This window comes from Callorhinus ursinus, unplaced genomic scaffold (genome assembly GCF_003265705.2).
Source record: "Callorhinus ursinus isolate GAN/ISIS: 27379988/994484 unplaced genomic scaffold, GSC_fseal_2.0 scaffold6, whole genome shotgun sequence".
NCBI lineage: Eukaryota > Metazoa > Chordata > Mammalia > Carnivora > Otariidae > Callorhinus > Callorhinus ursinus.
The window spans coordinates 4,674,747-4,691,274 of record NW_027397068.1 but is presented as its reverse complement, the minus strand read 5'-3'; the positions used below and the strand labels follow the sequence as shown (position 1 = coordinate 4,691,274).

At 38.1% G+C, this 16,528-nt stretch overlaps 1 protein-coding gene across 1 annotated transcript in view; it reads right to left on the bottom strand.

The window, feature by feature from the left end:
• The window catches only part of LOC141372947 (uncharacterized), a 195,903-nt gene that overhangs the window by 86,312 nt on the left and 93,063 nt on the right, over positions 1-16,528 (bottom strand). The window contains exon 4 of the mRNA XM_073893526.1: positions 5,444-5,558. Coding sequence (XP_073749627.1) covers positions 5,444-5,558 — 115 coding nt within the window. The remainder of the gene's footprint in view (positions 1-5,443; positions 5,559-16,528) is intronic.

The window sequence follows — 16,528 nt, the reverse complement described above, 5'->3', positions numbered from 1 at the left end:
GAAATGAAAGAGCTTAGAAATCTCAGGAGAGCCCATCCAACACTCTGCCTTTTCCTTAGACCACTTTTGTAGATGGTCTGTTAATCAGGATTGGATACATCTAAATGAGGGAGTATTTGGTTGAGAGAAAGAGATGCCATAACTGAGAAAAAGAATGCAATATGAGTTTGTCTTGTAGTTTGTTCTGTGTTATACAACTTTTCTAAGCCAAAATTTTAACCTGGTGAACAATCAGTTTAGTGATGTCCTTAGCAGAGAACCATAAATTAAAGATAAGCAATGGTTCAGACTTTCCAAGGCCTTGACTTAGAAGTAACTCTGGAGTCCCAACCAAATCTACATTTGGTTAAGCAATTTGGCACAGTTTTCTACTTTGAAACATTAAACTGTAATTACAAGTCATTCTTATTTCATTCTAAATAAATGTCCCTAAAGTAGATGTAACTAGGGAAGGCTCTTCCTTCTCTTTAAAGAAAAAAAGAAAAAAAAAATCCAGCAAATAAATAAGACCAAAGAAAAAAGCAAAACAAAAGCAAAACAAAACTTCAAGTTGTAAAGTTGTGTATATGGTATGTTTGATAGTTTGATTGTTGTATAAAATTGATTGTGCTAGTACATCAGGAAAATTCAAATACTCAAAGAATAATGTGCAGACATCTCTCATCAGAGAAAAAAATTAATGTTTTTCCAAAAAATCAAAATAATCAAGGGTGGTGATAATTTAACCTCCTTACAAGTTTTTTCCTTGATTAAATAATCCTTTTGCTATTTTGCTATAATATTTGTTCTAAATGGTTCAACAAGAGTAGTGTTTGCTTAGTTGGAAGTATAAACTGATAGGAGGAGGGGTGGGAGGAAGGGCAGAAATTTATTAATAGTAAAAAAAAATATTTTGCAAGTCAAAATGAAAGGAAGAATGAAGGGGGGAAATCAGAGGGGGAGACGAACCATGAGAGACTATGGACTCTGAGAAACAAACTGAGGATTCTAGAGGGGAGAGGGGTGGGAGGATGGGTTAGCCTGGTGATGGGTATTAAAGAGGGCACGTTCTGCATGGAGCACTGGGTGTTACATGCAAACAATGAATCATGGAACAGCACATCAAAAACTAATGATGTAATGTATGGTGATTAACACAACATAATAAAAAAATTTTTTTAAATAGAATTACCATGTGACCCAGTAATTCCACTACTGGGTATTTACCCAAAGAATATGAAAACACTAATTTGAAAAGATATAAGCATCCTTATGTTTGTTTCAGCATTATTTACAATAGCCAAATTATGGAAGCAGCCCAAGTGTCAATCAATAGATGAGTGAATAAAGAAGTGGCATATATATACTTATTTCATTTAGGAGTGTACTCCCTACATCCATCCATATCATTGCAAATGGCAAGATTTCATTCTTTTTATGGCTTAGTAATATTCCATACATAATATACTGCTAAGTGAAATAAGTCAGTCAGAGACAAATACCATATGATTTCACTCATATGTGAAATTTAGGGGAAAAAAGCAAAGGAAAAAAAATGAAAGGAAGAAAGGAAAAGAAATAGAGGCCTGGTGGAGAGTGACTGTTTTGCCTCCTTATCACAACAGACCAAGAGCAAATCCCACTATAAATGCTTCAGGTCCCCAGGCAAAATGTTTCTGTGCTGAATTATGTGAATCTACCTGAAATCAGGATGATGAATTAGGATACTTCTCTGATCTCTTCAACTCTTATGATTTATTCATTCAGTATCATTTCTTGTATAACTATTAGGGGCAAATGTCCTCATTTTTAATGTCAGATAAATAGAATAATAAAATGTAATTTCTGCTTACAGAATGCCTACAACGTAGAAGGGTATTCATATACTGCTTAAACAAATAAAATAACCCTATTTTCTATCACCTATCTAATGTTCCTATAAACTCCTTCCCTAGCCCCTCCACTTGTTTCCTCTGGGTGGCGAGGAGAGAGATAAGTATTGACAGATCATGGTTTCTCTGCTTCCCCCAGTTTAAGCAGTCTGTTGAAATTTCAGATCTCTTTTTGAGGTAAATATTCCCATGAGTTCTAAGCTTGAGTCCTTATCATGGTGGCTTTTCCCTTTCCCTTTTTCCTTCCCAAGAGGGTGTCTGTTTGTCCTTATGATTCCCTTTGACATTGGGAAGAGGAGTCACTTGGTCTCATGTTGGTATTTTGCTGGTTTCTGCCATGAGGTGGCTGGTCCAATCCTTGGGTCCACCCAGCTCAGGTGTGCTTTGTGAAGTCACGTTTCTGAGCATGATACTGAAATTTGTTGCTGAATTCAGGAGCGAGGGAATTCAGGATCTATTTATGACTGGACACATACTCTTTCCAGTCTACATTTGTGGCTTTATGGAATTCTTAGAGGCTAGCATTGTGCCTGACCAGAGTGGTATTGGATAAATTTTTGTACTTTGGAATTGATCATAATTTTCTGGTAGTATTTCCAGTGAGAAGTCATATTTTTAAAAAGCTTACATATTGCATAGTAGGTGTTTGGTTCATGTTGGTTTCTACTCTGCCCCCCACTCTTTATAGTTATCAACTGTCGAACAATTGACAAAATATTTTCTCACTTCAAACCTGCCAAGTCATAACACAGGTTTCCTATCACACGTGTGAAATGTACGTTGTTTTACTTGTATGTACCAGCAGAGAGACAATAAAAAATCCTCTAAGAATTAATGAAATCCAACAGTAATTTAAACTATCAGTTTGTTAAAACACAAATTGATTAGTTCTGGCATTGTATTTCATCTGTGTTTGTGCTTTAATTTTGTATTATTCTTTAAGCATCAATATAGAACAATGTAAAAAAATTTACTCTCGAGTGCTCCAGACAAAACCCAGTTGTTTTCTCCCAATTCCCTTATTACCTGTAATTATATGATTACATAAAATATTTATAAATATGTTTGCACAAAGTTATAGTAATACAATATATATAGTTTCAAGACCCATTTTCTCTTAATATTAAGCTTCATTTTTTTATACTGCTAAAGTTATATGTATGAGTTTATTAATGATATAATAGTCCATCAATTAGACATTCTCCCATGAGATATTTAGGTCATTTCTTAGTTTTTCATTATTATACATAATATTACAATGACCATTTTTATGAACATGATAGAGATTATTCCCCTTTTGACTAATTTCTTAGAACTTAGGTTCCCAGGAATTGCTCACTAAGTTACAGAGAATGAAAGCTGGATAGTTTTGATTTGTATCCCTGATCTCTTCTCCAAAAGAACTGTGTCTACACCAATGCCTGCAGGATCCTGCTTTCCCAAGGTGACCTCTGTTAGCAATAGCTCAAGTTTCACGAGCAAAAAAGAAAAAGTTTCATGGGCAATTTTTTCTTCCGGCATGACTAGGTCTTTCCTTATCAGGAGTCTTCCCTTTCAAGTCTAAGTTAGATTTAAAATCTGTTTCTTCTGTAGCTGGTAGAATTCTTTTCTTTTATTTCTCTTTTTACTTTAAGCATCTCCTATTTTCAAACATAGCAAAGAAAATTAAAGTACTTTCCACAGCAAACAGAGGTTTTATTTAATGTGCAATATATGGTATATGGTATGTGCTATGGTGAGTGCTGTGAATTGTGTAAGACTGTTGAATCACAAACCTGTACCTCTGAAACAAATAATACATTATATGTTTAAAAAAGAAGAAGAAGAAGAAGAAGGTAGCAGGAAGGGAAGAATGAAGGGGAGTAAATCGGAGGGGGAGACGAACCATGAGAGACTATGGACTCTGAGAAACAAACTGAGGGTTCTAGAGGGGAGGGGGTGGGGGGATGGGTGAGCCTGGTGATGGGTATTAAAGAGGGCACATTCTGCATGGAGCACTGGGTGTTATACGTGAACAATGAATCGTGGAACACTACATCAAAAACTAATGATGTCATGTATGGTGATTAACAGAACATAATAAAATAAAAAAAACTTTAATGAAATATAGCTAATAAGAAAAAAATGTGCAATATATCTGGAAGTAGTAAGTAGAACTTATTGAGCAAGTACTCTGTTCTAAGCACTTTATGTATTAACTCCTTGAACCTTCATAACCACTCCACATTACTCCCACTCTACGGATCAGATCATGGTAACAGAACAGTTAAATAATTTGTTCTCTGTCACAAATCTAGTAAGTGGTGGAACAGAGATAGCAACTCAGTAAGTCTGATTTCAGAGTGAACACCCTAAATCACCGTGCTATTCTGAAAATGACAGGAGAAAGTAGCATCTACAAAGCAGCAGTTCCACAGAAGACATCTTTTTTCTTAGGAATTTAGATTGGGAACGGGCCAGAAAAAATAGTCCTTTTTAAATAAAGCGTTCCTCCTATTATCCCTCATCCTCTCTTAATACATATATACAAGGAGAGAATAGGGAGGAATAGAATATAAAAGACCAAAAGGACACTAGTCTTCCTTACCTCCATAAACTTTTCACTCAGTGAAAATTACCAAATAAAATATTAAAACAATTTTTTTTTGCCAACAATCTGTGATCCAAACTGTAATCATATTCTTTAGCACAGCCTAACATCAACATGTGATGTGTATGACAATTTCTTTTGCTGCATCCTTTTCCTGAAGTCTAAGAATAAGTTTATAAATACCAGAACCAAGAAGGTTGCAAATTATCTATTTCTTGAGATTACACTTTATTTTGTTCATTAATTCCACGTTCTTTGAGGTTGTTACTTAGGATATTATTGATCTTGAAGATTTAAGCACATTTGTAGATTAATATCTGATTCTGATTATATTTGGCCAATTTTCCTTTGCGTGTAAAATGTGTGTAAGCATTCCTGTACTACAAAGGTAGGTACAAAACACAAAGAAAGCAAGACCAAAAAATAGCTTAGAGAGGAAAATCACCCACAATAAAAATTGTACTTTGCATGTTTAACTTTTAAAATGCATTTTCTTATTTATTTTCAGCTCAATACTGGAAGGTACTTTTAGACAGATATTAGTCTACCTCATTCATTTTAAAGATGAATGAATAAACTGAGGCACAAAAAAGTCAAAGTCATGAACCTTAAATGAATCAATCCTTTCAGTGCTCGTTCACTGGCTCAATCCAGTTAGAAAGACAAACTAATAGGCCATCTGCACCTCTTAGCATATACCCCCACAAACCTGATGATTGCAACATAAGAGATATAAAAACATGTTTCAGGAAAATTTTAGGCCTAACACAGATATTCTGTTATATAGTTGCCGTCTTGGGCTGCTCAAATCTGCAATTTGGCAGCTGTAGCCAATTTGCTGAAAAATCGTATCCCCGGCAGCTCTCGTTTTCTCATCCAGGTGGTAAAATGACAGTCTACTCCTACGAATCTACTCATTTAGTTCGCTAGTATCTAATTAGAGAAGAAACGAACTGTTCTCTCACACCAGAAGTGAACTGACCAGCTCCTGGATCCTTCAACCGGGTGAGCTTTCAGTGGTGCTTGGCCGGCCTTCTTGACTGAGTCAGCATATGTCCGTAGGAGCTGACTTTCACTGGGGCCTTTCGGGAGCAGGGCTGTTTGAAAAGATGGCCTCAAGATCAGTGGAGGAAAATGCTGGGGGTTCTAGCTGCTAGTGGAGCTACTGGCAAGCTGTGGGCTAAACAGACACATGTCTTTTTTGTTTTGTTTTGTTATTGTTTTCCAGTCCAATTTGGCTAAATTCTTGTGGACCTCGCCTCAATCCCCCTTATGAAGGCTCTACTGTGGTCTTCTGGCAAAATTATATTTTATGCTTAACTTTCTTTGTGTGTAAATTGGGCCAGTAAACCATTTAACCAAGTATCATTTTTATCATGATTCTATTAGATTTGTTAGAGCTTGGCTCCTCGTTTAACATAATGACTTGAGACTTTGGTCTAGACAGCTGGGATGCAGGTTAGTGCGAGGTAGGCATTATAGCTGAATGGTTTTGAAAGAGGAAAAGCAACTTGCTTTTAAATATGACACATATATACTTGATATAGGTATTGACTAGAATAAATGTCTAATTGAATTTACTTTAGCTCTTTAATTCTTTTTTGTTTTAATATAGCCGAATGAGTACTCAAATGTATGTTTTCTGGCACTAATTTCTTTGTGTTTGCACATTTTCTTCTTGTCTAATACGTATAAAGAGCAGGACTTTTAAATTCTGTCCTATGTATTTTCACGAGAGACACATTTTTAAGCTGTATCTCATTGTTCAATACGTGTCTTCATTCATCTTGAGCCAATGAAGGATTTCTGCTTCCTTACACCTATAAATTCTGTTATGTGTGCCTAAAATGATCAAAAGTTAATCATTCAGAATCACTTCATTTACATATGATTTGATTAATGATGTCAACATGACTTTACATGTCTAAATAGTAGAGCTAAAAGTTTTTTGTTATTTTATTCTTATAGAGGTTACATTTTAATTTTGAAAACATTCAAGTAGTATCATATCTTGTTTTTAAAGAGAATGTTTTTCAAATATGTCTATGATGGTAACAGAGGGAAAATATCCTTATCAAATAGAGACACATATCAAAGTATTTACAAGAGAAAAAAGAGGGGCACCTGGGTAGCTCAGTCGGTTAAGGGTCTGCCTTGGGCTCAGGTCATGGTCCCAGGGTCCTTAGCAGGGAGTCTGCTTCTCCCTCTGCCCCTCCCCTTTACCCCTCCCTACTGCTCCTGTTCTCTCTCACTCTCTCTTTCAAATAAATAAATAAAATCTTAGAGAGAGAGAAAAAAGAAAAGACTGAATCTGGGATTTGCATTTTTAAATACTCAAGTAAAAAAAAGGGGGAGATGAAACAGAATTGGCAAAATGTTGATAACTGTTGAAGGCAGGTGATGAATGCACGGACTTGTTTTATTATAGTATACTTTTTTTTTTTTTTTTGGATGTTTTGAGATTTTCCAGAATAAAAGAACCATGTTCACCACTTCGAGGCACATTCTACTTCTGCCTCTTGCTTCAATGAATCACATATTTTCACTGTTAATTGAAGAGAACCTGTCACCTTATCTGTCTCATGTCTTTAAAACCTTAATTTCTCAAAAACTTTCTTGGATTGGAAGAAAGTAGAAACATACACCTTGAAGTCAGACTCCAATTTGAATCCTCAATTCCACCACTCCGGACTGCATAACCTAAGACAATTTACTTAACCTCCCTTCATCTCAAAGTTTTCATCTGTAAAGTGGGGATGATATTTTCAGCACCTGGCTGTAGAAATTAAATGAGATTGGTACTAGGATTAAATATTACAGATTCTTAATATTTAATAAATAATAATTTTTATTAACAGATCATGAATGAATGTTACTTATAGCACTAGTAGTGATTGTTGTGGTTGTTAATGTTATCTAAGGTCCACTGAGAAGCGCTTACTTCAAGGTAATTTATAGTAGCAATCTGTTCTCATATGTAGTTGATTTTCTTTTACAAGCTTTCAGCTCAGCAGTACAGTGGACTGCCTCAGTATCCTATGGAGATTTCAGTGGAGAAATATGCATCCATCCGTAAATGCCTGTTCAAGGCTACCTGCTTTCTTTTTTTTTTTTTAATTTTTTATTGTTATGTTAATCACCATACATTACATCATGAGTTTTTGATGTAGTGTTCCATGATTCATCGTTTGCGTATAACACCCAGTGCTCCATGCAGAGCATGCCCTCTTTAATACCCATCACCAGGCTAACTCATCCTCCCACCCCCGTCCCCTCTAGAACCCTGTTTGTTGAGGGTTGCTGGAGGAGGGGGTGGGAGGGATGGGGTGGCTGGGTGATAGACATTGGGGAGGGTACGTACTATGGTGAGCTCTGTGAATTGTGCAAGACTGTTGAATCACAGATCTGTACCTCTGAAACAAATAATGCAATATATGTTAAGAAAAGAAAAGAAGATAGCAGGAGGGGAAGAATGAAGGGGGGGAAATCGGAGCGGGAGATGAACCAAGAGAGATGATGGACTCTGAAGGCTACCTGCTTTCTGAAGCCCCTCTGAACTCTCCAGGAAGCATTAGAACTTCCTGTGTGTTCTCTTAGTTCTTTGCTTATGTATGAAAGCACCTGCCCAACATTACTGTAAGTATTTAATTTGGGAATCTGACTCCCAGAGTTCAGCATCCCTGTCTATTTTCCCAGTTTTAATTCCTCCTCCTCCTTGCTCCCAGTGCTATCTCTGATAGATATTAGCTGCTAAAACATACATAAGATTTCCTGCCTGGATAAATGCAGGACTTATTTATTGAGTTTCTTTTAATTTTTTTTGACAGCTTTGTTAGGCCTATATGAAGGTCAAAGTCCATAGCTATTTTTTATGTTCCATTTATATCACTCAATATTCATGTTTTATGACAGTCTGTGGGTGATTCTTCTTACATTTCTGGGAAAGCTGTGTTGCCATTGTTCCATTTTAATAAACAACAAACTTGAACAACTGAAAAACCTACCATCCCATTTTCTTCCACCTGTGCTAAAAGACAACATTTAGGCGCAGGATATGTCTATCAGGTCTAAATGTTAATATCATCAATAGGTACCAATTTGCCAAGTTATACTCGTAAGATAAGGTACCAATTTGCCAATTTATACTCTTAGGATAAGTCTTATGAAAAATTACATGCAGTCAGATACTAAGAAAAAATATTATCAAAATAAGTCAGTCAAAGCTTCCCAACACTGTCCTTCCTGATAATTTGGTCCATTTTTCTAGCTGTAGAGTTTTTTAAAAACACACTCAGCCTCCTGTTATTATGAATAACCACCTTTCTGGCCAGACTCTTAATAAATTATAGGGCTAGACACATCAAGGTAGCTCCAACCCTCGTTAAATGGAATTGAAAACACCAGAAGCCCAAGATAAGTGGGAGGTTTACTGAATGGTAACCTAGTAACACCACTTAAGCAATTGCACTCTAGTTACCTTTTACTTTCTTTGTCAAACTTTCTGTGATGTTATACATCTTACGAATCATTTTTGTACTTACTGAATGAGTGTACCTGCATCTATAACATCATAAAGATTCTAAGAAGGAGATCAGAGATATATAGTTGTATCCTTATTGAGAAATGATGAGTAGATGTTAATAAAATTGGGCACAATAAATAAAATTGCTTCTGCTGCTCATTAGAAGTGAATGACCCACAGAACTTGACTATTTAAAAAGGGTGTTTCTTCCTGTATTTCCTCTATTTGCCCACTGGAAGTTTGGTGTATTTTATTATGAAAAACTGGTTTTCAACAACATTAGACACCAAAAATTCAGATAGAAATAGTCATCTTCATGTTCCCCAAATTATATAAAATGACCCTGTGGGAAATATATCCAACCATTTCTTACTGAGAGGAGTTATTACTTAAAGAGAAGAAAAAATGTGAATTAGTGAAGTACCTTTATCTTTTTACTCCTTCCTTCAACACATATTTTAAAACACTTACTATGTGCTAGGAAATGTGGAGAATTATAGGAACACAAAAGAAAGCAGAAGAGATGTCCACTCTGCTCTCATAAAGATGAGAATGGAGAGAGGAAGACAGCAACCAAACTAGCAGACAATAAAATTATGAACATGGTGGGCAAAAAAGGAAAAGTCCAGAGAACCATGAAAAGGGGAGAGGTGATTTTAGGAAAGCCTTCCCAGAAGTAACCATTGAGTAAAAGATTAGTTCACTGATAGTGGGTGGAGGGATTGAAGGAAGGATGAATCTAATGAAGGAATGACTCACACAGAACACTGAGAAAGTAGCAGTACTTTGAATTATTTAAAATATACTATAGAAGGTGCTGGAGTACTGGAAGAGAGGCAAGATGGCAGGAAATGGGATGGAGGTGTTGGCAGAGACCACACTATTTAAGGCCTTTCTAGTAAGCACAGAAGAGTATAAAATGTGAGAAACTCTTTCTTAGAAATAGAAAATTAGTATAAATCTACCCTATGCAAAAATCCACTTGATGTGTAGTTATATACACTGACCCACATAAAAAACAACAAAAGCATTCATCTCACCCTTATCCCTCTTGCTGTCCATCTGGAGAATTTTGGAGCCTAAGGAAGTCCCTAAGCATAGCAAGAATTTGGGGCTGGTCACAAAGGGGATTTCACTATACACATTTTGGAAACAGAGCCTACTTATCAGCATATTCACCCTACTTTATTCAGTCAACAGCTACTAATTGTTTTGTCTATGTGTCAGATATGGGATGAAAGAGGACCTGTGAAGATAGGAATGAAAATTGAGCAGGAGAGGGAAGGAAACTGACCCTCCAACTGATCACCTATAACACATCAGTCATTTCATGAGCATTAGTTTATTTACTATAACCAGAAATTCTTTGCGGTAGGTGTTACTAGTTGTATTTTAAAGATGAGAAAAGTGACATTCAAGTTTAAAAGACTTACTTGTCTGTGTGAATAGTCACCAGGATTCTGACCCAGTTCTGATTGACTCCAAACCCATTTTTCTTTCCATTATTACATTGTAGACCCTGCCCTTGAGTTGTCTCCCTCTTTCTTAATCAGGCACATCACTGAACTCAGTGACTGCTGTGCCTCTGGGCAATACTCTCTGGCCAACAGTTAACCTTGCTAGAGTCTGGGACAAATGGAGAAATGGGGAGAAGTCACAGGGGTCTTGCTTGGGAGCACAAAAAACACAGCAAAAGAAGGGAGCAGGGTGGAACAGGGATGAGAATGAGGGAAGGTTGGACTTCCATCATACTTTTTCTGAGGCAGACAATGCCTTCCAAATTAAATATATTTTTTAGATAAGACTAATCCATAGATCAGTAGGCACAGGCTTATTCCACATTATGCACACTACCTTATGTTCATTCCTACACAACCCAAACCTCTCAGGGATGTATCCTGTTAAATAACTTGAAATCTCAAAGAAGAGGGAGGAGAAGGAAGGGTAAGGATCCATCAAAACTCAGCAAGCACAAGAACAAGGCAAGCTCACAATATATAAACTCCTCAGTCAACAACTGTTGATAAGCAGAGATTAGAGGTAGGTGGAGCGACGAGAGAGCAGGAATCAATCCTCTCCGCCCTCATTCCTCTCTCCTTGTGCCTGCAGCACAAGACTGCAGTGGGGGGACACAGGTAAAGACACCTTAAATCTTGGAGAACTAGAGTTCCTGGAAGTGTTTCTGAGTTGGATTAGAAAGTTGGCCTGGAAAACCCATACATGGGGGTTGATAGGGAGGTGTTACACCCAAATGGATACCTCTGGGAACAGTTGGTAGGCATCTATTTAGAAATATTTTTCTGTTTGATTTGGTTTTTAAAAATTCCAGTCTTGGGAGCAAGATGGCAGAGGAGTAGGAGACCTGGATTTCGTCTGGTCTCAGGAATTCAGCCGAATAGGGATCAAACCATTCTGAACACCTACGAACTCAACAGGAGATGGAAGAAAAGAATAGCAACAACTCTCTGAATAGAAAAGCGACCACTTACTGGAAGGTAGGACGTGCGGAGAAGTGAATCAGAGGCGATATTCGGGAGGATAGACGGCGGGGGAGGGGGCCTCCGCTGGCCGCTTCTGGCAAGTGATAGAGCCGCGGAGCACAAAATCGGAACTTTTAGAATTCGGCTCCACTGAGGGATGTCGCTCCAGTGGCTAAGCTGGGGGGTGGAACCCTCGCAGGACAGTGTGGTCTCAGGACCCTCGGGGTCACAGAAAGACCGGGGGTGTTGAGTGCTGCAGAACTCCTGGGTATCGGAGTAGGGAAGCCAGCTGCAGAGACGGAGCTGAGGCGCGGGCTCTCAGCTCGGGGTTGCCATAAACCATGATCCACCGCACAGTTGGGCCACTGCTCCTCCAGCAGGGACCCAACAAGCGGCAGAGCCGGGGGGGAGACTCCCCTTCCTCCCCTGGGAGGAGCGGCGTGGGAGCACACCGCAGGGAACTGCTGGGTTTGGAGACTCCACACAGGGTCGGGTGCCAGAGATAGAAACGTTCGGTCACAGGCCGGGTGAGCATGGCCTTTGAAACTAGAACTCTTTGAAACTAGAACTCAATCACAAGAGTAAAGTTGGAAAGAACTCAAATACATGGAGGCTAAAGACCATCCTACTAAAAAATGAATGGGCCAACCAGGAAATTAAAGAAGAATTAAAAAAATTCATGGAAACCAATGAAAATGAAAACACAACTGTTCAAAATCTTTGGGATGCAGCAAAGGCAGTCCTAAGAGGAAAGTATATAGCAATACAAGCCTTTCTCAAGAAACAAGAAAGGTCTCAAATGCACAACCTAACCCTACACCTAAAGGAGCTGGGGAAAAAACAGCAAATAAAGCCTAAACCCAGCAGGAGAAGGGAAATAATAAACATCAGAGCAGAAATCAATGAAATAGAAACCAAAAGAACAGTAGAACAGATCAACGAAACTAGGAGCTGGTTCTTTGAAAGATTTAACAAGATTGATAAATCCCTGGCTAGACTTATCAAAAAGAAAAGAGAAATGACCCAAATCAACAAAATCATAAATGAGAGAGGAGAGATCACAACCAACACCAAAGAAATACAAACAATTATAAGAACATATTATGAGCAACTATATGACAGCAAATTAGATAACCTGGAAGAAATGGATGCATTCCTAGAGATGAATCAACTACCAAAATTGAACCAGGAAGAAATAGAAAACCTGAACAGACCTATAACCACTAAGGAAATTGAAGCAGTCATCAAAAATCTCCCAACAAACAAAAGCCCAGGGCCAGATGGCTTCCCAGGGGAATTCTACCAAACATTTAAAGAAGAAATAATACCTATTCTCCTGAAACTGTTCCAAAAAATAGAGATGGAAGGAAAACTTCCAAACTCATTTTATGAGGCCACCATTACCTTGATCCCCAAACCAGACAAAGACCCCATCAAAAAAGAGAGTTATAGACCAATATTCTTGATAAACATGGATGCAAAAATTCTCACCGAAATACTAGCCAATAGGATCCAACAGTACATTAAAAGGATTATTCACCACAAACAAGTGGGATTTATCCCTGGGCTGCAAGGTTGGTTCAACATCTGGAAATCAATCAATGTGATACAATATATTAACAAAAGAAAGAACAAGAATCATATGATTCTCTCAATAGATGCAGAAAAAGCATTTGACAAAGTACAGAATCCTTTCTTGATCAAAACTCTTCAGAGTATAGGGATAGAGGGTACCTACCTCAATATCATAAAAGCCATCTATGAAAAACCTACAGCGAATATCATTCTCAATGGGGAAAAGCTGAGAGCTTCCCCCCTAAGGTCAGGAATGCAGCAGGGATGTCCACTATCACCACTGCTATTCAACATAGTATTAGAAATCCTAGCCACAGCAATCAGACAACAAAAAGAAATCAAAGGCATCCAAATCGGCAAAGAGGAAGTCAAACTCTCACTGTTTGCAGATGCTATGATACTTTATGTGAAAAACCCAAAAGACTCCACCCCAAAACTGCTAGAACTCATACAGAAATTCAGTAAAGTGGCCATATAAAATCAATGCACAGAAATCATTCCTATACACCAACAACAAGACAGAAGAAAGAGAAAGTAAGGAGTCGATCCCATTTACAATTGCACCCAAAACCATAAGATACCTAGAAATAAATCTAACCAAAGAGGCAAAGGATCTGTACTCAGAAAACTATAAAAATACTCATGAAAGAAATTGAGGAGGACACAAAGAAATGGAAAAATGTTCCATGCTCATGGATTGGAAGAACAAACATTGTGAAGATGTCAATGCTATCTAGAGCAATCTTCACATTCAATGCAATCCCCATCAAAATACCATCCACTTTTTTCAAAGAAATGGAATAATCCTAAAATTTGTATGGAACCAGAAGAGACCCCAAATAGCCAGAGGAATGTTGAAAAAGAAAAGCAAAGCTGGCAGCATCACAATTCCGGACTTCCAGCTCTATTTCAAAGCTGTCATCATCAAGACAGTATGGTACTGGCACAAAAACAGACACATAGATCAATGGAACAGAATAGAGAGCCCAGAAATGGACCCTCAACTCTATGGTCAACTCATCTTTGACAAAGCAGGAAAGTATGTCCAATGGAAAAAAGACAGTCTCTTCAACAAATGGTGTTGGGAAAATTGGACAGCCACATGCAGAAGAATGAAACTGGACCATTTCCTTACACCACACACACAAAAATAGACTCCAAATGGTTGAAAGACCTAAATGTGAGACAGGAGTCCATCAAAATCCTAAAGGAGAACACAGGCAACAACCTCTTCGACCTCAGCTGCAGCAACGTCTTCCTAGAAACATCGCCAAAGGCAAGGGAAGCAAGGGCAAAAATGAACTATTGGGATTTCATCAAGATAAAAAGCTTTTGTACAGCAAAAGAAACAGTCAACAAAACCAAAATACAACCGACAGAATGGGAGAAAATATTTGCAAATGACATATCAGATAAAGGGCTAGTATCCAAAATCCATAAAGAACTTCTCAAACTCAACACCCAAAGAACAAATAATCCAGTGACGAAATGGGCAGTAGACATGAACAGACATTTCTCCAAAGAAGACATGCAAATGGCCAACAGACACATGAAAAAGTGCTCAACATCGCTCGGCATCAGGGATATCCAAATCAAAAACCTCAATGAGATACCACCTCACACCAGTCAGAATGGCTAAAATTAACAAGTCAAGAAATGACAGATGTTGGCAGGGATGCGGAGAAAGGGGAACCCTCCTACACTGTTGGTGGGAATGCAAGCCGGTGCAACCACTCTGGAAAACAGTATGGAGGTTCCTCAAACAGTTGAAAATAGAGCTACCATACGATCCAGCAATTGCACTACTGGGTATTTACCACAAAGATACAAATGTTGAGATCTGAAGGGGTACGTGCACCCCAATGTTTATAGCAGCAATGTCCACAATAGCCAAACTGTGGAAAGAGCCAAGATGTCCATCGACAGATGAATGGATAAAGAAGATGTGTTATATATACACAATGGAATATTATGCAGCCATCAAAAGGAATGAGATCTTGCCATTTGCAACAATGTGGATGGAACTGGAGGGTGTTATGCTGAGTGAAATAAGTCAATCAGAGAAAGACATGTATCATATGACCTCACTGATATGAGGAATTCTTAATCTCAGGAAACAAACTGAGGGCTGCTGGAGTGGTGGTGGGATGAGAGGAATGGGGTGGCTGGGTGATAGACATTGGGGAGGGTATGTGCTATGGTGAATGCTGTGAATTGTGCAAGACTGTTCAATCACAGATTTGTACCTCTGAAACAAATAATGCAATATATGTTAAGAAAAAAAAAAAAGAAGAAGAAGATAGCAGGAGGGGAAGAATGAAGGGGAGTAAATCAGAGGGGGAGACGAACCATGAGAGACGATGGACTGAAAAACAAACTGAGGGTTCTAGAGGGGAGGGGGGTGGGGGGAATGGGTTAGCCTGATGATGGGTATTAGGGAGGGCACGTTCTGCGTGGAGCACTGGGTGTTATGCACAAACAATGAATCATGGAACAGTACATCAGAAACTAATGATGTAATGTATGGTGATTAACATAACAATAAAAATTTAAAGAAAAAAAAGAATTAAAAAAAAATTCCAGTCTTTGGCAGAATACATTTCAATTTCTTTCTTTTGTATAATAATTGCTTGGAGAGACCTATATACTGCAGATATCTACAGTTCATAGAACTCTTCCTTCTACTTCACTGATAGAGTGAAATAGCCACAATGATGCATGTTTTTTATCTAGTTTCCATAAAAAGACTACATGATAGCTGGTGAGGCCTCCTGAGCTTAGTACACAGACATAACAGGGCCTCGCTCTGTTGCTTCCCCTGTACTTTCTGATGGTGCTGCAAATGACTCCTTGCCACTAACCACAGGAGTCATATCTCTTGGTTCTACTCGGGAATTTGCTAGTGTGTCTGTAAGCCAACCAACTTGGAGAGATTTTTGTTTTCAGTGTTGCATCTGAATGTCTGTTGTCATTCTTGTTCCTTGATTCTGAATCATCTATACAAATTCTCCACCCTCTTTGAAGAAAAATGTGTGGTGCTGCTTTCCTCTGTGATGTGTGATGTCAGAGAGAACTAAATTTAACTAGATACAATTATCCATTTTGGCCACTGCTGTAGGCCAAACACTCAGGAATCTGATGGCCAAAATTGTCTCAGGATGCCAATATTACCTCTGAGGATGGCAAGCCTCACTTTGTATTTAAAAATTTCCCTGAAACAGAAAAGGACTGTTTGTTCACCCAGTTATGAAAGTCCATGTGGTATGTTACATGTCCCAAACCAGTGAGTTTTCAAATGTAGTTTAGAGAACTCTAGGAATTTCTAGGGGGAAGCTATACAAGAAAACTTGTATTTGAAAAATTGTCCCTTCAGGCCCTACTAGGGTTTAAGCTTTATGGCAATAAAACATAAGATAAAATGATTTTCAAAGCTACTTGAAAAATCACCAGAGCCAAGAGTATCACTTATTCTGCCTCTTTCTTAGATAAT